Genomic DNA, 22940 nt, shown 5'->3' on the forward strand with positions numbered 1-22940 from the left:
TATTTTTTGACAGGCGCTTACGCGTATACTCAAAAAATTAAATGTATGAAAATTCCTTTATGAGACCATTTTTTAAATAAAAAAACAATTTATTCAGAGGTACGTAACAGGTACATTCATCTGTTATTTAAATTATATCTCAAAATAACAGATATCATCGGATCCAGGCGTGGTCCGGCTGCAGATTTTACTCCCCAGCCGGACCCCTTTTAAACGCATATATCTGCCAAACTACAGAGGTACGTTCAATTTCCGACGAGGTACATGAAGTACATTAGAGGTACATTTCGCCATTAAAAACTGAGCGCAATCAGGCGAGGTGGTCCGGCTGTGGAGGATCACACTATTAAGGGTCAGTAAAATCGGTAAGAACCAAAACATTGCAGAATATTGTGCGATGGTTCGGATCTCTGGCGGCGCAAGCCCGAATCGCACTTGGACGTTTTTTGTATGGATAAGCACAGGGCTAAGCTACAGTTTCGAGAAAGCCTGATATTTACTTAAAATATTAACGATATATATTTCTAGCGGAGCTTAGTTGTGGAGGGGTATAGCATAGCGGACATTGCCCACTAATAAAACAAGAATTATCAATAAAAAAACTTTATTTTGAAATAATGGTTATTATCTATTAACAGTTTTGTTATAATTAGGCCTGCGATTATGCGTTCAGGTTAGATAGAATATTAAAACGTTTTTACAAAGTTGATATGCCTACACTAAGTGGTTACGGCTTATACAAACATCGCCACAACTTATTATCCTACAAAACTATGGTCCTTAAAATCACCAATTTTGTTAACAGATAATCGACCAAAATTCAATACTTTCTTACATTTTATTTCTAAACGCGTAGAAAATAAACTAAAAAAAATAAACTCATGTAAAGACAAAATAAATGCAATCTATAAACCCTCTATTTAAATTAGGTAATATGATAAATATGATAATAAAATTTAACGAAAGAGATTAAGGACTCTTAATTAGTGTCAAATATTAAAGTTTAAGTTAAGATATAATTTGTATCATTTAGCCCGAGTGCCGTATGATTACTATTTCTATACCGTGAAATATAGATAATATAATCACTGTCTTTACGTTAATGCCTACTCAATCTCACACAGATTCTTATAGAATTTCACCCCATCTCCAATCAAGGCACTATTCGTTTTGGTATATTGCTGATACGTATCCTCACTCCTAATTCACAATATCAAAGTTAAAATAATTATTAAAGTGTGAAGAGTATAATTTTCAAGTTCTTAAGTCTGCGTTGACCTTTGAAATTATAATAAATATGTATTTAATCATCAATTCGAACGCAAATAAATATACTTATAAGCATTGTTATTGAACATATAACTATTTTATGGTTATTATTAATTCAAAGGTCCCACACTACGAATCAATAACATTATTATATCTATGGAAATAATGTTACTATTACAAAAATATCTATAATCATCTATGCTTAATTATTCGAAAAGTAAACATTTATGGGATAGGCTAAGGATTTATTTAACAACATATACCCTTTCTGTTTTAGTGGACGTCGTCATTTTTAATTATAATCTGGTATTTTTGGTGATACCGTGATATCCAGACAGTCATTGAAATTTAGTTGATTAATGGAATTGTTAATATAAATGCATGAAAACTGCAGTATTTCATAAAGACTCGACACGTTACTGATTTTGTGGATACCACGCCATGTTCCTGCGTCAAAGTTATAAAGGTTGATGAATTTGAAATAATCTTATATTTTTTACAAAATTTTTTGTTGTCTTTTATGACAAGGTGGGGGTAGACGGTAAAATACAAGTCGAATTTGAGTGTAGGGGCAGTCTACCAGAGGCCGGAGGAGAACCCGCCGGGCGGCACGCGGTTGTGGTTGATGAAGCCGTTGCCGTTTAGTGACGTCACGGTGTTGATCTGCCCGTTCAGGGACTTGTAGCCGTCACCGGTGATCGGGTTGCCTTCTGTAAAAACAAGATATGAACGTAAAAGACTAAACTTTATTTAACAATTAAAATACAGGGGAAATTACTGTTCACTAACATGAACGCAAAAACAATTAATCTACTTCAGTTTAAGGGGGTAATCTAGACTTGAAAAGAAAAACTAAGAAAGTAACAAGGGACAAAACAGTGATTTTTACATGCTAATAATTATACATGTGCGTGTCTGGAACTCCTAATTAATATTTACCTACTCCATAGTACAGCTATCATTAAGGAAACGGAAACTAAGTATCTAATTCCTACAGATTATGGAAATCCTACTACTAATAATAAACCAAGAGTTTGATGTTCTATGAAATTGTAAAAGGAAGAACTATTATAATATGTGAAAAAGAAAAGGATAACGCTATATCGTTATCGGTTTAGGTACCTAAACCTACGTATGAAGATATCTCAAATGGAATGGACTGAATAACGTTTATGTATCAACGATGGAAAGACAATACCTGTAAGCATACCTTTATGTTTAGTTGATATTGCAATTAAACTTTTTCAATCCAAAACATACTACAGAGTAGAGACTTAGATAGTAAAAACAATAAAATTCAATATTACAAAAAAAAAACAACCAACAACAACAATCGTTTCAATTGTTGTAGGTAATTGTATTTTTGTTGTTTATAATATTAAGATATTTAAAGCTATTTAAAAATAAAAATAACACCACCAGCTGGCCAATTCTCCACACTACTATTACTATAAGACATACGACAAGGCGTGCGAAAGATAGGCGAAGTAATTACGTAATACAAAAACCTATGACATGACACTATTTACACATCTATAAATAAACAATTAAATATATTACAGACACAAGCAATTATCTCTTTATCCTCCTGATATTTAATTACTGTTACAAAACGCATAATTTACGCTTAACTAAGATAAATTGCATCACCAACTGCAAACTATTTCTTAAAAAGATCAACGAATAAGCAAAGAATAAAACGGCTTGAGTGTTTAATTTGGACTTGAAGGAATCCTGCCTGTTTGATATTTTTAAAGTATTTACTTCACCATATTTTCTATACAAAATGTCTATTCAAAATACAAACAGACTGAACCTTGACAGCAAACACTTATTTTATATAATTATTTGCAATTAACAGAAGCTATATTTCTCAAAATACCCTGATCAAGTGTCTCATCAGGTGAGCGGTGCATTATTGGCATTCCTTCAATCTAAGGTGAATTAAACACCCACCCATCTGTCTTCGGCGAAGATAGTCTACATAGTACGTCTTAGGTCTGAAGTCTTCAGCATGCCGTTTCAGATCGAACAGGTATCCGGGGACGTGTGTTGGGAAAATGGGAGGAAAACCAGTAAGAGTGTACGGACCGGGTGGCTTGGGAGTCTCGAAAAGAGCAAATTCAGGTATTGGGCCATCGCGTTCGTATCTAAAAAGACTTGGTGGGGGATTTGCTTGTGCATGAATATAAGGGTCGATAAGTCCGTCTAGAGTCGGTACGGGATCATATTTGTAATCTGGTTTTGGTCTTTCGCCTAGAGCTGATGTCATTCCGACAAAAGCATAGGGCGGCAGCGGGTGATACGGAGTTTTTTTATCTGTTGGTACCAAATAATGCTGAGCGGGAAAAGGTGGCCAATGTCTGTCCAGCACGGGCTGGGGAGACAGTGAATCTTCGTCTAGTATCGGATGGTCCCTTTCAGGGTCGTCAGATTCCAACCCAAGCAAAGTGTAAGGAGTCTGTCGGTAGGTGTGACTAGGTTTGGAAGTGGAGTGAACATAGTATTGGGCAGGTTTGGGGGGCCAGTCGGTGGTGTAGTAGCGGTGGGTGGGTTGGGGCTCGAGGTCAGGGTGGGCACCTCGCTGAGCGGCGGCCGGGTGCCGACGTCGCGCAGGCTCCAGCAGCACCCCGTCTCCGGTCACTGGATTCCTCTTGGGCGGCGTGAACGATGCTGACCATTTACAGAACAAACGGTTTTCATTCGAACTAGCAAAGAACCATGTGTGCAAGTGTAACTGCGGTTTTCGTGATTTTGCTACAATTCATTATCAAATTCTTTTAGTCGGGGTTTTCTAACTATTACCAACATTACATTACGTACGCAACCTATTCCTTTCCTTACTATACAAATGTACCTATTTAAAGTAGTTTGTTAGATAAGACGTTAGTTATATGTATAGGTTTTTACATACACTCGTGTGAAATATGTTTAGTGAGGTTGTTTTTGTGAGTGCATTGCTGATTACACAATGCATTATGTGCAATCGTGCTCTTATTCAATGCAAGCTTTATTCTCTGTAGTGTGATAAGTCTTTGTTTATTCAAAACCTTCTCCTTTCATTGAACATGTTGTGTCAGTTATTCATTGAATCGTTATGCATTAATGTCAAGCATGGTTAGTTATAGAAGCGTGTCAGTTCCTAGCGTGCTTTGTCAAAGAGCTTTTCTGTTTATGGAGTACCTAACTACAGCCATACCGGGATATCCGAAACAAAAAAGGTTTGTGTTCAGTTCTAGTATGACTGCAGATGGGTTTAATGTGGAATGGATAGTATCGAAGGCCGACGAACGGTTTCTGAGAATTGAGCAGCGGCAGTTTACGATGATGCGAGATTTTATCTGTACCGCTTACCGCAATCGTTTAAATTAGTTTGTTCGAATGACTTCAAACAGGAAAATATCACTGAACCAGATCTTGTTTGTGTGTTACGCTCTTGTCTTTAGGTTGATTATGTATTTTTATCACAAAAACCTTCTAAAATTATGGGTTATTTAATAATTTATCGATGTTTGTTCGATAAATAAATAATTTTAGACAGATATGTCCTGTGCCTATAGGTAGGTAGGAAAGGTATCCTTATCCTTGTCTAAAAAGCGCTTTTCCCAGTCACTATGCTAGATTATGGCCCCATCGGAACGTTATGTTTGGCTCTAGTATAGTCTAGAGGCGTCCCAAATCGACCTGGGTAATTGGGTATAGGTATCTAGTGCTTGTATGAAACGCAATCCATTCCACATTTAACTCCGTTGGTATTATAAACCGCCATCCTCAGTGCGGCGTGCAAACGTGCCTACAACAGAATGAACTCACAGTGTTCCCCGGCGTCCGTCTCACCTCGGCTGGGCGTCGAGGAGGCGCTGCCGTTCATCTTGGGCGAGTGCGAGGGGCTGCCGCCGTTCATGGTCGCCTCGCCGAATTTGATGTTGCTGCGGATAGTGTTGGTTATCATGGGGGTCACGTGCGCTGAGGTGGTCTGAAATTATTACGTTTATCATCAGTTCTTGTTAGGTTTACTGTAAAGAAAAATATTGGACAACTCAACATATTCGGTTGGGAAAGTACCTACAATATGGCGAGTTCACTGATACCACACATGCATTGATGTAGGTATAAGTGTTTATCGAACATCTACGTATCTACGTTCTAAGAAATCACCTGTCCGAAAAGTCTGGAGTGAGTGTCGCGCGGGCGGGTGGGCGTGTCGCGTACGGCGCGCGGGCGCACGTTGCCATTCCTCACCGGGGTGCTGTCCACGGTGTCCGAGCTGAAGATCTCGGCGATGCAGCTCTTAGGCGCGTTAGGCACTCTGGAAACGAGAAAACAACGGTTTAGCCTTATGGTTACGCTAACTGACCAATAACAGGTAGCATTTGCTTTCGGGAACATGTTTATATCGGCTTAGGAAAACGACTCTTTGAAAAGGTATTATACTCCGTTACGTTTATATTATTTTAATTATTACAGCTTTTAATTTTTAAATATTTAGATTAATGTAGGTTCAACCAGGCGTGTCTCACTCCGCGATTTCGTTGCTTTGCTACAGGTAGCTAAAAGTACATCCGTTCGGCCCCAATTTTGGGGTTTGCCATAAGCCGCGCGTGGCGCTGTCGCCATCTAGCGGCCATATCTGTGCTGATCGTAACAGACGCGTTTTGTTAGAGAGTGAGTCTTCTGTACTTAGTACTATTATTTATTCTGTGGTTCAACCAATGTTTTAATATCAAATTTGATGGGTTTAAAACCCCTGTCAAGTTGTTGAAATCAAACCGGCCTATTATTAATATTACCCAACCCCTCATCTGGCGGCCCAGCACGGTCGCGTTTTTATCCCTTGTCACCATGCCTGTCAAGTTCTAACAAGTATGTAAGTGCGAAAGGGACGCGCATAGTGATAGTCGATAAAAATGGAACCGTGCTGCGCCCGCTGGCATGCTGTAGTTCCCCTGTAACTGGACACGCGCGGACATCATTAAGTAATGACGGTATGCAGATATGGGAAGGGCACTTCCGTTGTATTCCGACAAATATATCTTTGGGGTCTTTATTACTTTTGAAAAAGAGTCCGTTATAGCTTGATTCATGCCAGAGACAAGTTGGCGAGTCAGAAGCCCCCCTGTCCGTGTCCATGCACGAAACCACAAATCAATAGCTCTATAGTAAAAACCCATAAAAATCATTTGAACGGGAAAGTTTTATGTTGGAAAATCTACGTGGCAGCGATCGAGCGCCCATGTGTTTAAAACTAGTAAAATCAATTCGTAATTCCTTTGCAATGTTGGACATAGTGTTATGTTGCATCAGACGTGTTAAAACCCATTAGATTTATTCTCGTTAGATATTCAACACTTACATGCCAGGTATGTACAGAATGTATGTTTTTATTTCCTTGTTTAATATAATACCTATGTTAAACGATTCATTCCTGTTTCAATAGACAGGTCTTACTGGGTAGGCACCAATACCGCCACATTGTTCTCTATTTTAAACACCTACCGGTTATAATTAATTGATAATAACATAACAGTATTACTTGACACCAATTACCGATATACGAGGTCCCTTTTATCGCGGACCAGGGAATTATTGCACTGCAAGCCAGCCCATTCCTTGATTGCGCCGCGTTTATAAATTTCCCTGCAAATTGTGTTGGTAATGCGGCGCTGCAAGATGGCAAGATAACGTTCCGAAGCGCAAATGTGCGGTTTTATAAGTGGAAGCACTTGTGCTGAGGTACGATTAGAGCCATTCAGGGTAGTTGCTTAACTTGCTAACGTTCTAATGTTTGCTCGTTATTACTAAAACGGTATTAGGAATTACCTATTTCTTTTTCTACGTAACAATATATTAACAAGTTTTTTAAACCCATTGTTTCAGTAAAGTGTTCATTTATTGGAAAGTGGCCAGTAATTGACGACTTACCCTAAATGTTACAATTGTGACATTGACATGAGTGACAGCAAAGAGTATAGTAGGTACCTAGTTATTGTTCCAGATCGCGTTTCCACGCAGACGAGAGAATCGATACCGCACCGGTGCGGAAACTGTCTACATTTACATTATCATGCCTATACCCAAGAGCATTAACACTGCTATTTCCAACTTTTCACATAAACTTATACATTGAAATCGTGGAACAGTAAGTGAGTGTTTACTTACGAAAATAGGTTTAACTACAATCTAGCATTTACATCAGACTTATGTTTATCATTTCGACATTAGCTAATGGTAAATATTATAATCCGTTGGAACGCGAAGTTTTCACAAAAATTACCTAGTCAAAGCGAAAGATAAAACCTCCCTGAAAACAATTTAAAAATAGCCATCAATTTAGAAATGCCTAGACATTTTATCATTCCGCTAGTCCGCTATCAAGTTCCCTGATTACAACTAAGCGTCGCGTAAGAGCACACTTCGACGTGCGAGTTATCTGCGAGATTGAAGCCGTAATGGGGGCCGTAGGCGCAGCCGCGGGCCGGCGCGTGCGACGCGACTGCCGTAGATTAGATCTCCTATACACTACGAGCAGCAGCTTGGGTCTACATCCCAACCCTAATGCATAGGCTGCCGTCGTAGTTATAAACAGACAAACGGTTTCCCCAGTGAATTTAGCTATGCCAAAACAAATTTTCAATACAACGATTCCGAATTTAAAATAGCACTAGCATATGAATTATAATAAGTTACGTTCTCAGCTGAAATGTATTTACTTAAGATTAAGTAAGGAACTGATGCTTACCAATCACTCTCGCAACTCTCAATCTCTAGTGCGAAAACATCCTAAGCCTTGCCATTCCCGCACGTCTGTGCCAATCACCCGACCACGGAAATGATAACAGAATTTGATTGAAAACAGAGTTTGTTGATACTTCGGGCTATTGCACCAAAGTGCAGCTATCATTCGACGATGATTACAAACCAGCTCACACGAACTCTAATTATAAATCATGTAAACAAACCGTACGTCTCTGCTCCTATAATTAGCTACGGGAAGAAAGCGTGTGGGAGCAAATTGCTTAATAGTAATATACATACATATATGGTGCATGCGCCACACGCAACTAAAAGAAACAACGCAGACAGGGTTCAGCTACGAAAATAAACAGCTGTCATAAGACAGGGAAAGGCTGGCCGGAAGATATTAATAAATTCCTCTGTTTTAAAAGGGAACAATGTTGTGATTATGAAGGTTAGTTTTTCCATAAAAGTTGACGTTTATCAACATTCTCTTTGAACTAGCAATATGCATGCTTAATGATAATTATGACAAACAATGGTTGGAAAGCTCAGGGCTTATTAGTTAAATTACCATACTCGTTGAAAACGTGTAGTTTAAAGTAAGGAGTAATAAATAACCAGCTATAGGTATTTAGGATTGGACGGAATTGACGTGGATGTGAGTTACGAGATCACAGAGGCGATAGTGTCGCTAGTTAGGCGCGTGCGCCGCCGACTAGGTAGGTGTTCGATATCACAAGCGGTTGCCCGAGTAATGGTTTTACGCCTCTGCGGACTGCGGTTTTGCTCTAAAAATGCTGGTAGTAATGAGACCGCGGTAATGATACCCACAGTAATGAAAGCCCGTAACTCTATCATATGCGACGACAGGAGAAACTTTGTTTGCAAATGAAAGGCAATGCATTAGCTGGACAAACGATTTGCACTTTCCCGACGACCGTATTGTGACGTCACAACATGTATAACGTTAATATACGATTTGCTGCATAAAAGTTTGATCTACTTTCTAAAACGCTTAGTGACCAATTTTATTTACAACCCGGATTACTAGGTAATTAATTGGGAAATTTTCTTTGTGGGCGGGCACATTTATTAATCCCACCTTCATGCACTTAAAACAAAAATGTATGTCGACCAAGATAGCGTTGCGTTTATGCTCAATGTCATTCAATATTCAAATAAACTTATCATTTATAAGAGTGCTTAAAGCTTGGATATTTACCATTACTTAATGACGAAAATAAATGAAAATTAGACATGTTTTCATGTTTTTTTTATCCATCGAACTTCGATGTACTTAGTGATATTTCGGTCAGGCCTGCCCTTTCAAAAATAATATACTTACTTAGTTTCCGTGTGTGTAGTTTCATGAAAGTTGCCCTAGATTAAAACGTCAAAATTCAATATAAACACTAAATTTTGACTTAGCTCTGTCTTAAAATTTCTAGGTAGATTTTCTGATAAAACTATTTTTTATACATTTATTTTTTAATCGAAAATATACATTCTATCAATTGTTAAGTCAATCATCCCAAAAGAACTACTTTATTTATTTTCTTACCTATATGCCTACTAAGAGAAAGTAGGCTAAAACCTTAAGTATCAAAATTTATGGAAATGACCCGTAGTTGTCATATTTTTTCGTATAACTCGAATGTAGGTACATAACATTTACTTTCAGAGATATGTTACATAATTTGTTAAAAATGTTAGTAAATAAATCCCATTGTTTAAAATATAAGAGTTCGGTTTTCACGTGTTTAAATCTGAACCCTAATAAAATCGTTTGAACCTTTCCGTTTGAACGTTAGTCTTTAATAAGAAAACTCGATTTGCATAGTTAATTTGTAAGCCTCATGGTCAGATAACGCCCAGGGCGCCGTATTGATTTACCCACTTAGGTATAAGTATGTAAAAGCTCTAGCAGATAACCTATCTAGGTTTGGAATTGTCGTACCGATAAGGACTGGTACAAACACGCAAACGTAAGATTTACACCATCTGCGTTATCAGATTGCGTCTTGTTTCTCGGGTATCACAGGATACAAACGACAAGAAGACAAAAACGTGTCTATAGGCCCAGCAACGCGTGGGTTTTGTGAGCATCTATCAGACTAAAAACAGATTTCATACATACAATACAAGCAGTATTCGCCCCGCCCTGGGTAGAAACAAAAGAAGGACTACTATACAATACTGAACCGTATTCATGTTGATGACGACATATTTTTCAATTTCATTAAATTAAATAGGTATAAATTTTATACCTATTTTAAGTATTTCATAAATAGTAATCTGATGTTTTCTATGACCGACGTTGCATGTACTACAATTATCACATGCACAGATATTTCACCGGCTAAGACATATTTTGACACCATAACATATGTTCCTAGAAAGAAAGAGAGAAAATTATGCAAAATTGCAAAAGATGGGGTAGATAAACATGATAAAATTTGACAAATACAGTTTCCATAAGGCATTCATTACAGCAGCTCTTGATTTATTTTTAGAGTCATATTGTCTTGTAAAGCAACCACGCAATCTTAGTTTTAATTTAATAGTGAGGGATATGGAAATGATGAGCGTTCCAGCTGAGGTACCAGCGCGACGAGCGTCGAGCGGCGTTGTATGACTTGTATGTCACTCGCATGGGCGCCCGCGACGCTCGTGCTCGAAACGCAACGTTTCATTATCAACTTATGCAAAAACCAGTCAAGTGTGAATCCAGCTTCGTGTGATTAGCGCCTTATTGCACTGTAATATGCAGGTAGATGACACTGGTATGCACGTATTCAATGTAATCATCTCTTGACAGTTACCTAGTTAGTTGAAACCATTTGCAGTTGAATATAGCTATAAATTTTCTTATGATTGGATGCATGCAATTAAAATCAGGTTAATCAATTTATTTGATATTTTGAAAAGGTTTCGTTGCATTTGTGAAAGTAGAAACTTAGCATTGGAGAGAATTCTTTAAATAAAATGCAGTAACGAAGCGAGAGCTGCAAACCTACTTGACTAAGCGCTGATATCTGCTAACGAGTAGATGTTGAATATAATTTTACTTTTATTTCTAAATACGTCAGTGCACGTGAAAGTTGCATTATTTCACGTCACCCGACGACTAACTACGTGTTATTTTCAACGTTAAATTTCTCAACGGGCGTGTGCGGAAATGTAGAAATCCGAGTCGTGAACGAGAGTAAGTACGTAGTAATTTTATAATTGACCAATCTCTTCACAGTCTCACCTTTCGATTGTGAGCGAGATTCGAATAGCTGCACGCTCGAATAGTAAAAAAAAAACGAATTGGATGAAATTACACATTCTCTGTCCGGCCGGGCTCGAATTACGCGGCGTCCTATGTTCTTTCACCGGCATTTCCATCTCAAATAATCATACAATAATGCTACAGTAACCTCGTTGTACTGAACTAACAGTACCACACCCGCTTGTAAGGCTCTAAATATAGAAATTTAGAAACTTAAAAGCATTGTCTGTACGCTTTTTCATACGCGGGCACGTTGTTGTTTCTACTCGTCGACATCTCGTGACAGTAATAAATTATTAAGTTTCAAAATTGGCTTGTTCCTATTTTAGATAAACTTTTTTTATGTACATGTATGTACTTTCTCCTCATGACACGTAGGTTCAAGATAGTTATCAAGTAGAGTTAGTTACTCTTTATGAATCTTATAATTAGATGTGTCGCATGATTTAGGACATTAACTAAAAAAGACAGGAAAGGAAATATATATAAATATATGTATGTACACGACATGTATAAATATCACAGTTTATAATTCACTTTGTAAAAAAATGGACTTAATTTAACCCTAACCTAAATCAAGTAATCTAACTTCCTTCGAAAACGAAAATAATAGGAAACCATACCATAGCAAAGCAAACCATAGTGCAAGACATAAAGCAACAATTATACATAGAGAGAGAAAAGAGAAGTATACTAGTTAAGAGACTTATTTTGGGAAGGGAACCAAATATTTTTCATTTAAGTATTTAAAATCCATCAATTAATCTATAGTTGGTCAAATCAAATTTGTCAGTAAATAAGACCAAAAAACTATACCTACTCATCCTTTTCTTTTGGGTGCTAGCACTAGTGTAAGACAAATAAAGTACCTATGATTTTCTTTGTCTATGTTTGAAATGAAACAGTCCTTTGACAAATTATTATAATTATGTATTCGCAATCAGCACACAAAGGTCACAAAGTTTCGAAAAGGTTTGAATGCATTAATACATTTTGATTTTTGTTCCACCGGGAAGGCCCCACTTCATTAGTATGTAAAATATAAACACAAACCTGCACTAACGTACCTATGCTATAAAATGAATATGTGAATGCTTCCCTGTTTAGCACCTGCTTTCAACGGTTAGCAGTTGAAGGTTAAAATTCCTTTTACAGTATAGGTATCAAGTTATACTCTTCGGAAGACAATGCCTGCCTTTACTCTACGGAGGAGAAGGGTGCTAACCGAAACGGCTTCACTCTTTCAACAGCTCTTTGTTCGCTTCTAGAATGTTCATACTACATGGTTTTATACAAATGAAAAAAAAATCACAACCACGTCTCACTTTTTGATTGAATTCTTTTTTCCCTTTTGCAAAGTAGGTAGTCTAATGTGAACTAAATCCGCTTGACATTAAAGTTTTGCTTACTTATAAAAGAAATGCTTGCTCGTAAAGGAATAAAATCCTTTGATACGTAGGAACGCTGAGCACTCTTGCGCGGTAAAATTCCTGAAAAGAAACTAGAGATTCACGAGATGCGGAAAAGAAAATGTAAACCATTTTAAATAGGGAGAACGAAGAGCGCTATGACACGCTTTTCCAGCTAGAAAATGTTTATGAGAAAATGTATGCTGTACAGTTGACGTCAAAGATATCTTTATATTTTTCGCCTTACTGCAAAGTAGTAGGTAAAGTGTATCTTTGACGTCGACTGTACGCGTACAAGAACTTCAAGTGACGCGATGCTATAAGTTTTATCATTTTGTTTTATTTATTTATCGAGCTAAGTATTTTGTATTTTCTATATGAACAACCGGCCATGACCCATTACTCGTAATTATTCTTTATCAATTATTATACTTAGAAAAAATATTTAGCCACAGAATACCTATGCAGATTAACATGAATTCGACTGTGTTTAGTTTATTTATAAAATCCCTCATAGGCACGAAACGAGGCCGTTAACCCCGTGACCAAACGTCTGGTTCGAGTCTACCAAACGACCTTTATTATAAAACACGAAAACGTTGTTGCTGTGCCCTGTACGCCTTTTCCATCGATTCTCTGACATGATTGTTGTTAGAAAGCGTTCGCAATATGAAGGTAATGGACTACGTGTCTCACAATAGTATCGGTTTTTCGACAAAATAATGTCTGCATGGGCCAGGTAATGGGTCCCAATCGATATGTTTACCTTGTCGATGCAGACTTGTACGGGGCAGACTTGTAAATGGTAAAACTATTTTTTTTCTTCCTTGAGATCAAAAATCTTGAAGTTAAATATCGTGGAATGAAGGTTATGGTCACTTACTTAACTTCAAGTCAGTAAGTACCTAACAATTTTATTCTCAAAAATAGAAAAACGGTTATGATTTCTCTTGCCAAACAAAAAGTAACCTAATTATAGTTAAAATTGGTAAAGATCTATGCCCACAAAAAATATAGGAAATACAATAAGCATATCAATCAATGTCAATATTCAATCGAGAGCATGCTTTGTCTTTAATTATAACATTGCCAATACATACGTGTCAGATTAGAAACCACTAGCTAACGGTAACCCGACATACTCAATATCCTGACTAATATCAAAAATATACTTTTCTTACATTACATGTATCCCATAAAGCGAAATCTTGAGTAATAATTAATTCTTAAAGTCAATTTAAGTTACAATTAATATATCGATATCAGTAGCTTTAGTCGAAATTCAATTCATTAACATATAATGGACCCCCAACAAAGACCACACATAGCAAAAAATATAAAATAGATTAATCAAATTATAATCCAACTTTAACTTCTTAACTTATAAAATGCGAACTTAATCAGTTTTCATACAACGGGGCTTCAAACAAGGTTTTCATTATAAATGTTCAATTATAGGTACAATGAAAAGTAAGAGATTCAATTCCAAGCACTTTATAAGCAAAAAAGCCAAAGGTTAATGGATAATAGCGTTAATGGTAGTGACCCGGCGATGGATGGGACCAGCCGTTCTCAAACCACTCATGAGTTAAAGTGTTATTGCCAGGAAGAAATAACATGGAAATGAAAGTGAGGCATAAGAACAGTGTGATAGTATAGTATAGGGAAAATCCTGGACTTATTGATATTATCTTATATCTTTAAACTAGCAATTCTTGTTTATATATTTATTTATTTATATTTCGGGGATCTCACACGGCTCTAAAGATTTTGATGAAATATAGGTTTTCGGGGGCGAAAGATCGATCTAGCTAGGTCTTATCTCTAGGAAAAACGCGCATTTTTCAGTTTTCATATGTTTTCAGAGCCAAACTCGGTCTCCCAGATATTAAGCAGGTACCTATTTATTTTAGATAACGTTAGTCAATTAAGTACCTATTGGTAATTACAATAAACTTTATTCAAAAAACTCTGCGTACCTTCCTGACGTACCCGTGCTTACATAGGTATAATAGAAATGACAACGTTTCCATCCTCCACAAAAGCATAGTCCATATATATCCATGTATAATAATCAATCAATAACCAACCCCGTGAACTGTTGGCTGACAGCCAGCAAGTCCGATGTATGCGCTTTTGCATTCAAGTCGTTCTACAAGTTGAAGTGCATCAAATTTTAAGCCATATCGAGGTATGTTTTAGTGAAGCTTATTATATCACTACAGCTTAATAAAATAAAGTCCCCTGCCGAGTCTGTTTGTTTGTGTGTATGTATGTTCGCGATAAACTCAGAAACTACTGAACGGATTTTCATACGGTTTTCACCTATCGATAGAGTGATTCTTGGGGCAGGTTCAGGTGTATATAATTTGTTGACCCGTGCGAAGCCGGGGCGGGTCGCTAGTTGGATTATATACTTAAGAAATTACATAGTACTGCTAGTAGTGCATAAATAAAATATGTAGGTACATAGATGATTTGGAGTTAGGAAAATACGATTATGTCCTTAAGGAAAATGTATATTTTATAAGTGGCATAAATATATTTCATTGATTTCTTTTTTACGATATCTTTGTCCAAATCTATTTATTGGAAGTTGTTTAAATACAATACCTATAATACAAATATAATAGCGACTAAATATTTCAAGTGAGTGAAACCGTTGTCGTATAAACATTTTAAAATATGTCTCACGAAAGTTTAATATCGATTAATACAAATATAATTAAATGTACCTATGATTTAATCAAACTAAAGTTACAATTTATGAAACCTACAAATCTAAGTATATTAATATCGTAATATACAAATATAATAATATTAATATTATAATATACAAATATAATATAATATTAAATAAAATAAGTCAACTCTGGAAGACAAGGGGAGAGGCCTTTGCCCAGTAGTGGGACACCTCAATAGGCTAGCAAAAAAAAGTCAACTCTGACTCTGTCTGGTTTGAGGAAATCGTTTTAACGTTATTGCATTTTTTTGGAAATTTCCATGAGTATACCTATTTATGAAATAAGTTTTACGATAACTAACTCTAAAAATCAAAACATGCAATATCTTAGCTCACTATATCAGTAGGTATGTAATAAAATATCGCAAAGATCGTAAACCGAATCCGGCCAACGAGATGATGTACAGTCGACGTCAAAGATATGTTTACACTTTTCGCCTTATTACAAAGGAGTAAGGTGCAAAAGTGTAAACATATTTTTGACGTCGACTGTACCATCGACTTTATTCGATTGAACCCCTATTGACCATTACTACTTTAATTAATAGGACTGTTTAGTTAAACGGCTTTAATTAATTTAAATGCTTGTTCTGACGTCCGTGAGCCATAAAAAGTGACAGGTTCTTGTCGAGTGTCAAAACTAATAATTTAATAGAAAGGCAGCTCGCTCATGTCCAGTTTAATTAGGTGATATTTTATCAATGGCTTCCGCTGACAATCTGCTAGCTGCTCCTTGGCGTCGGAGAAATATTTTGATCACGATAACAAACGGTATAAGATTTATTATTTGCACCAGCGTGCTCGTGTTTGAAAGTAACGAAGATGATTAACCAGCCACTGGTTTGTAGCTGATCGCTAATCAAAACCGTTTTTAAGCTAATATATTTGGTTCACTTCCTGGCACATAACTTCTGATTTATTTTTAACGGATGTGAAATAATTATGTGTTAGCAATAAGCAAAAACTTACAACATTCCAAGGCAACTATATAAAACATGGCTGTTATATACTTTAACTAATGATTGGTGAATGTCATGCTATTACGTGAAAACATCCTAAGGATGCTTCCTTAGGATGTTTTTAGGTGATAGTTGATTTATTATTTCACCTACATACGCGTGTCCGTGTCATCATCATCCGACGTGTACCGTTTATAATTTGAGCGTAGTTTAATTAACAAAAAAAAAACAAATCCATAGTTTAACTTTTTCTTGAAGTCCCTAAAATAGTAACATTCCAAAAAATAAATAATTATATAAGGCGAAGATTAGTGCTTGTGGTTCCTAGTCACCTCTGACCCGCTGGGTCTCACTGCGAGCTACTAAGTGAGACAAGACGTTGGCGCCCGGGGTCAGACTAATGCCCCCGTGATTAACACGTCGTGGTTATTCCGACGTGGGAATTATCCGTCACTCGTTGATTTGCTAACATATGCGTTTTAACTGCCTCGCGAATTATGTATGTACGCCAAGAGACGTGAGAGGTGTCTAAATGCATTTCAGACTTCTTTCACAAGCTCGTACGCTAAACCCGACAAATAACATGTAAAAACAACCTTATTGCAGTTAAAGTTCGTGTTTAATAGTTGTGTAAAGATAAAATTTTCTGGCACGCCTATTCCGCAAACGAAAGTTTAGATACTGTATAATATATGCTGATGTGATTAAGTCAGAGAAGTAAAATTATTTAAAGTAGGTACCTTACTCATATCCGTTGTTTGATTTACATAATGTAACTTTATGTCCAATTAGTACTAATTGCGCTAGTGAGCGCAAACAATTCACAGTGAATTTTTTATCTTTAGTGAGGCTCTACACTAAGTATGTAATATGAAACAAACATACGAAAGCTAATAAAAAAGGTTTTAAGTAGCCAACTGTAAATGTACTGTAAATCCAAATAAAATGGCTTGCTTTTATTGCTTGTACATAAAGCCAAAATAACATACAAGGTGTTCACGAGGAATGCGAAAGATTTTAACCACGCATTTTTGAGGTCAATAGAAGGAAAAAATGTAATACGAGTTTAGGTCAATTTCGCCAAAAAAAATTTTTGTTTGTTTGTTTTTTCAATTCTTTTAATGTATTTGTACATAAAAAGTAAATGTTTTTGGTAAACTTGTCACTTAAAATGGATTTTTACTTTTTTTTGTAAAACTTAGTTTTTGCAAAGTGTTACTTGTCACTTTTTGACATCATCAATAAGGATATTTAGACCACGTCCCATAGTAGCAACATCGCTATTAAAAAGGCGTCTTGCACCATGTAACAATAAAAACTTGTTTTTTTTTTAAATTGGTATTAACTCTGAAACTAGGCGAATTTCAAAAAAGTTTATAGGATATTTTTGTCTCTAAATATGATCAGGAATACGCTGTTAAAATTATTCGGTTTCCTCATGTTACACCGTGTATATAATTAATACATATATCATTGTGCGAATTAACTACGGCCTCATCGGAAGATCAACGCTGGAAGTCGCCAGCAACATGCTGAGACAAGGCCATTTCGTGGCGCTTTTATCTTTCTACGTTTTACTTAGGTCTTCTTCTTGGTCCTTGCTTTTATCCCATTTTACTTGGAGTCAGCCCTCCTAGTATTTTTGCGCTACGTCACACGGTTGTGGGTTGTCTCCGGTACTTTATGAAGTATTATTTATTCATCAAAAATGTAAAATTATAAAAAAGAAAACAGAATGAGCAACAACAAAAAGATGGCGCTAGTGCAGAGTGGAGGTAGACGGGTTAGGTAGGGCTGCACCGTCATTGAGACCGAAGAAATGTTGGATGGGTTTGAATTTGTGCCATGTCCCACGGATACACATGCATACTCCGGTACCTACTGCATGCTTTTAGGTCATTATCCTTAGATACTTAAGTACCTATATGTATTGTAAATAGTCTCGTTTGTGTTTACGAATAGAATATTTATATTCCTATATATTATTATCATAACAAAAGTTGTGCGAATTTGAAGCATATTTGTATTACCTACTAAGGCACGCAAAACTTTTCCCATCAAATCCGCATGCTGGCTAATAAGTATCGTATTACAGTCGCCATCAGATATATCGGAGCGGCCAAGGTGCTCACAAATATCTGAGCACACCTCTATTGTCTAGGCGTTAGAGTGCGTGTTCAGATATTGTGAACACCTTGGCCGCTCCGATATATCTGATGGCGACTGTACAATAAAAAACTAGTACTTACGTATATATTATTTCCATGAAAATGTCTGATTATATCTGTTCATTGATCCATGGACAAGGTAATACTGGTATAACTCTCTAGAAAAATATACATATTGGAATACTGCACGTAAACCAAAAGGTCAGAATATATACAGGCCTGCTATTTTATGATGCTGTAGCCATAGGTATTCGTACCTTTATAGACTATCTGAACCATCAGCCACATTTACGCGAGGTTACTATCTTCTTAGCTTTTATGGCTTCACCTAGCCCTATCGTAAACACATAACAATATTATATGTACTCTGTTAGAAGGCATTTGAGAAAGCCATAATTTAGTCATAACCAGCCATAAATGTTACAACTTTTTAATGAGCTGCTAAATCACACCATCGCAAGTTTAGTACCTATTCACTAGATAAGATTAGAGAAAACAAATCAAGCAAAAAGTGCTTTCATTGAGTGTACGTTAATTACATTTATAGCTTTGATCGTTCATATAATATGTATGTATATGATGTTAGATAAAGAATCACTCTTCCTATAAACGGCATATAATTTCATAATTTTGATATTTTTTTTCGAAGAGGCATATTCAAATATATCGATAAGTATTATGATACGAACGCCTTTTCAATCTCTGTTCGTCTCGCTCGCACTAATACAGGTTTGACTTTACATGTACTAATAACAAGCGTGTCACAAACTATGCGATAAAAGAATTTGTAAAAAGTACAGTTAACAAAAAAAACGTTTAATACAAAAGTTATTGCTACATTAGGCTTAGACCAACTAAAGTAAGGGTACATTAATTAACTACGAATAATTGTTACTCTATAGGAAGGTACCTATTGTGTAGAACAGAGTTTGCTGGCAAATTGCTGGAAATTTAATAAATGTAACGAATGATTTAATGCGTGAAGGAGCTACGAGTACGAATGAAGCTATTAAGTAGTTTGTGTTTATGCTTTTAATTCTTTACCACCATTTGATATTCTTAAGCACGTCATGCATTTGGGACAACTTGTACATATATGTTAATTAAAAGCTTATACTATTTACTTATTTTACTTCTTTTTGTAGGCATAACATTAAAGCATACTTTAATGTGCTCCATACGATCCTTTTACTAATATAGAATACCTATAGGTGTATAACTTGTGGAAGAGAGCAGTTAATGTAAGTTACCATAAATCACGTGATATTGGAAGGCGAAATAGGTGCATGGACATAAAGGCGTTGTTTTACGACTCCCGGCATCGGCAAGACCTACTGCTGTGTAATGGCAAATTAAACGCCAAACGCTAATTTACTACGTTGTAATCGCCGGAGGCTGCGCGGGAATAGTTCATTCAGAGCAATGCATCTCGGGTTCTGGACCGATACTGCCGGCCTAGCCAAGGTTACAATCGCTATCGCTTCGACATCGAAAAGCATTATGTCTCTCTATCACTCTTCCATATTAGCGCGACAGTGACAGTTGCGTTTCGATCGCTACGGAGCGTAAGCGATTGGCATCTTGGCTACGCGGCCTGATACTTCACGTCCACGCCCACGTATGTGATGGCTTTATAAAACGGTAGAGTTATTGGATCATTATTCTCCTATTGAGCAATAACTCCATTATTGGATTTAATTGTACAATCGACTTCCCGGAGTCTATTAGGTTTTGTTAAATCAAGTGCTCACTTTTGTGACTCATGACTACTGTGCTTCAGCTGCCTCTTTTAGTTTTCTTAAATATTATACCTATTTTTTTTTATCCTTCATTGTAAACTAAATACATAAATTATATACCAATCTAAAAGGGCATTTTGACTCATAGTGAATCAGTTTTAATGATGCATATTAAACTTCATTCGAGTCAGTCAATCAGTCAGTCAGAAAATCCTCGTAACATTTCTTTCATAAGATATAATGGCATCGATCGTGTAGAGTAGAATGTCCCCGGTATCTTTGTATAAATACATACCATAATCAGTTGATCGTTCTACACAGTTTTGCGATGTTACGTACCTGTAAAAATAAAGTTAACAATAAATAACATATTCATGTATATAGTAAATTTACAACTAAAATTATTGAAAATGTATTAATTTTGACTGAAGAAACATACACTTTTCTAGAAACACGAGTAAGTAAGGTATACATAGACGTACATATATATGTGTCCATGGTTACACAACCAATCTCTAAAAAATACAGTAATCTGACGGGAAATTTAGTTATGTTTTTTTTTATTTATAACAATTTTAATAAGATAGTTTGCAAAAGACTGTCATATAATAAATATTTAAAATATGATAAACCATTTGACGCGAATGCCGAACACATCATAATTCAGAACTGTGCCAAACTTTTACCCCATAAAGTAAATAAACGTATTGAAAATGCTGATAGAAAAGATAATATCAAAGACGCATATAATGAACTCATTAGAGTGTTCCGGTCAGTCGGCATCGGGTAATCAGCAGGCGAGCATTGGCTGAGCACAGCGGCGGCGGCGGCGGCGCAAGAAACGGTACCGTACCGGTCGCGCTCTGAATCGCGACGGACAAAGAACTGTGCAAAAAACTGTTAAGTGCATGTTGCTATCGGAAATAGAGGGTTCCTTGGGCACTGGGAGGTTCAAGATCTATATGATATACGGCACATATAAAAAAGCACAATTTGCCTTTATTTACAACAAGTAACTAGCTGTAACTATTATTTCAAATTAAGATAGTTCATTTATTTATCCAAACTGTATAACACAGTAAAAAAGTGGGTAATATGGGCATAGTGCTTCGAGAACCCCCTCTTAATGTGCTTAGCTAAATGCATGCGGAAAGTTGATGGACACATGCCTCTCAATAAAAATTGAAAGTCTCCGTCAACAACCGTTGTCCGCGATGATTCATGGAAACGGTCAGGTTGCCGAGCGTAAGCTGATGGATAGATTAACGTTTGACAGCGACATATGTGTGAATGTGATGACATTCAAATTACTCTTTTCCGACATGGTTAATACATATCATATTTATCAATCATTTGAAAGAGGCAACACTTGATGCCAAAAGAAGATAATCCGACTAAATAAGACAATAAATCTAATGTTATGCATAATCAAAGTACTTATACCGAGATAATAAAATAATGAAATACTGATGGCAAGTTAAGGTCTATTTGACTTTGAAAATAGGAAGACTTTGCATAAAGAATATTGAAATGATACTGCAAATCACGCTTTTCCAATCTACCTACTATATCACAATGTAAGATGCAAATGTAATCGTCGATCGTATGATATACTTCCCATTGTTTGGTAACGAGGTACATTGAATTGCTCAACTCTTAACTTTAGAGTCAACTTTGCAAAAACTGAGATCGCAAGTCCAGTGGAACTAATCGGAAAGAATAAAACGACCGAACGGAAGCGAACAACACAATCATCGATTGAAACGCTCCTATTTTTAATGGGAAAGTGTGAAAAGAAATGTTAAGCAAGAGTTTGAGCGATGTCTTGCACTGATAATAATGATAAAGCTCAAGATAAAACGGAACTCTTAGAAATATTGTGCTTCCTGTTTCTTACTTCGTTTAAGCTTCAATTTCAGAGTTACGATATCTAATTACTTTTCTTGTAAAACTTAAATGATAGTCTCACAAAGCCTAACTCTTTTCAAGAAAATAAAACGTAGGTACCCAACCTCCGTAGTTCCTGGTTCCTGGTGAATTGGAGTGCAACACACTTGGCATGAGTCGGTGTTGATACATTAATCAGAAAAAAAACGACCAACGGCGTGTCGCTAAATTACGGGCAAGCAGTTCAAAGAGACCGAGAGTCCGTGTCGCGTATGTGTGCCGGTCAGTCGCGCGTGCTGGGAAATATCCAATTACGTACCTATACGAGTATAATTACTATAGGAAGATGCGACTAACACGAGACGAAGACGTAGGCTAAGAGTTTCTTGTTCTAGTTAGACCAGATGGATCTAGAAATAAATAATCATTATAATCAATTAAATATAAAGTAAGTTTAGAATGTACAATATTGTATACATAATTCAAATTAATATGAAGATATAACACTAACACAGCGATGCCGTTGAAAAGTCAAATTTTGATCAAGTTTTAAATACTTAAAATGCATGACCTCAAGAACTATACTTGAAAGTACATAAAATCATTGAAATTTTTCTCGTTTTTTCCGGCCCGTAATGTCTAAAATTATTGTGAATCGACTCTACGACCTCAGTGTTGTGTCCAGTTTTTACCTTATTACAAAGGAATAAGATCGTCTCTTTGACTTCAAACTGAAGCCTGCAGTAACATTATA

The 22940-nt window shown here is 36.4% G+C and overlaps 1 protein-coding gene across 3 annotated transcripts in view; it reads right to left on the reverse strand.

The window, feature by feature from the left end:
- Nucleotides 1-587: 587 nt before the first annotated feature.
- LOC134667560 (microtubule-associated protein Jupiter) overlaps nt 588-22940 on the reverse strand; it is a 146256-nt gene continuing 123903 nt past the window's right edge. For 2 of the 3 annotated variants that reach the window (XM_063525001.1, XM_063524993.1), the window contains exons 2-5: nt 5428-5578; nt 5107-5245; nt 3850-3942; nt 588-1979 (exon numbers count right to left, since the gene is read on the reverse strand). In XM_063525001.1, coding sequence (XP_063381071.1) covers nt 1846-1979; nt 3850-3942; nt 5107-5245; nt 5428-5578 — 517 coding nt within the window. In that variant the 3' untranslated portion in view covers nt 588-1845. The remainder of the gene's footprint in view (nt 1980-3849; nt 3943-5106; nt 5246-5427; nt 5579-22940) is intronic. The other variant, XM_063525008.1, reaches the window with a different exon arrangement.

Source organism: Cydia fagiglandana, chromosome 1, assembly GCF_963556715.1.
Source record: "Cydia fagiglandana chromosome 1, ilCydFagi1.1, whole genome shotgun sequence".
NCBI classification, from domain to species: domain Eukaryota; kingdom Metazoa; phylum Arthropoda; class Insecta; order Lepidoptera; family Tortricidae; genus Cydia; species Cydia fagiglandana.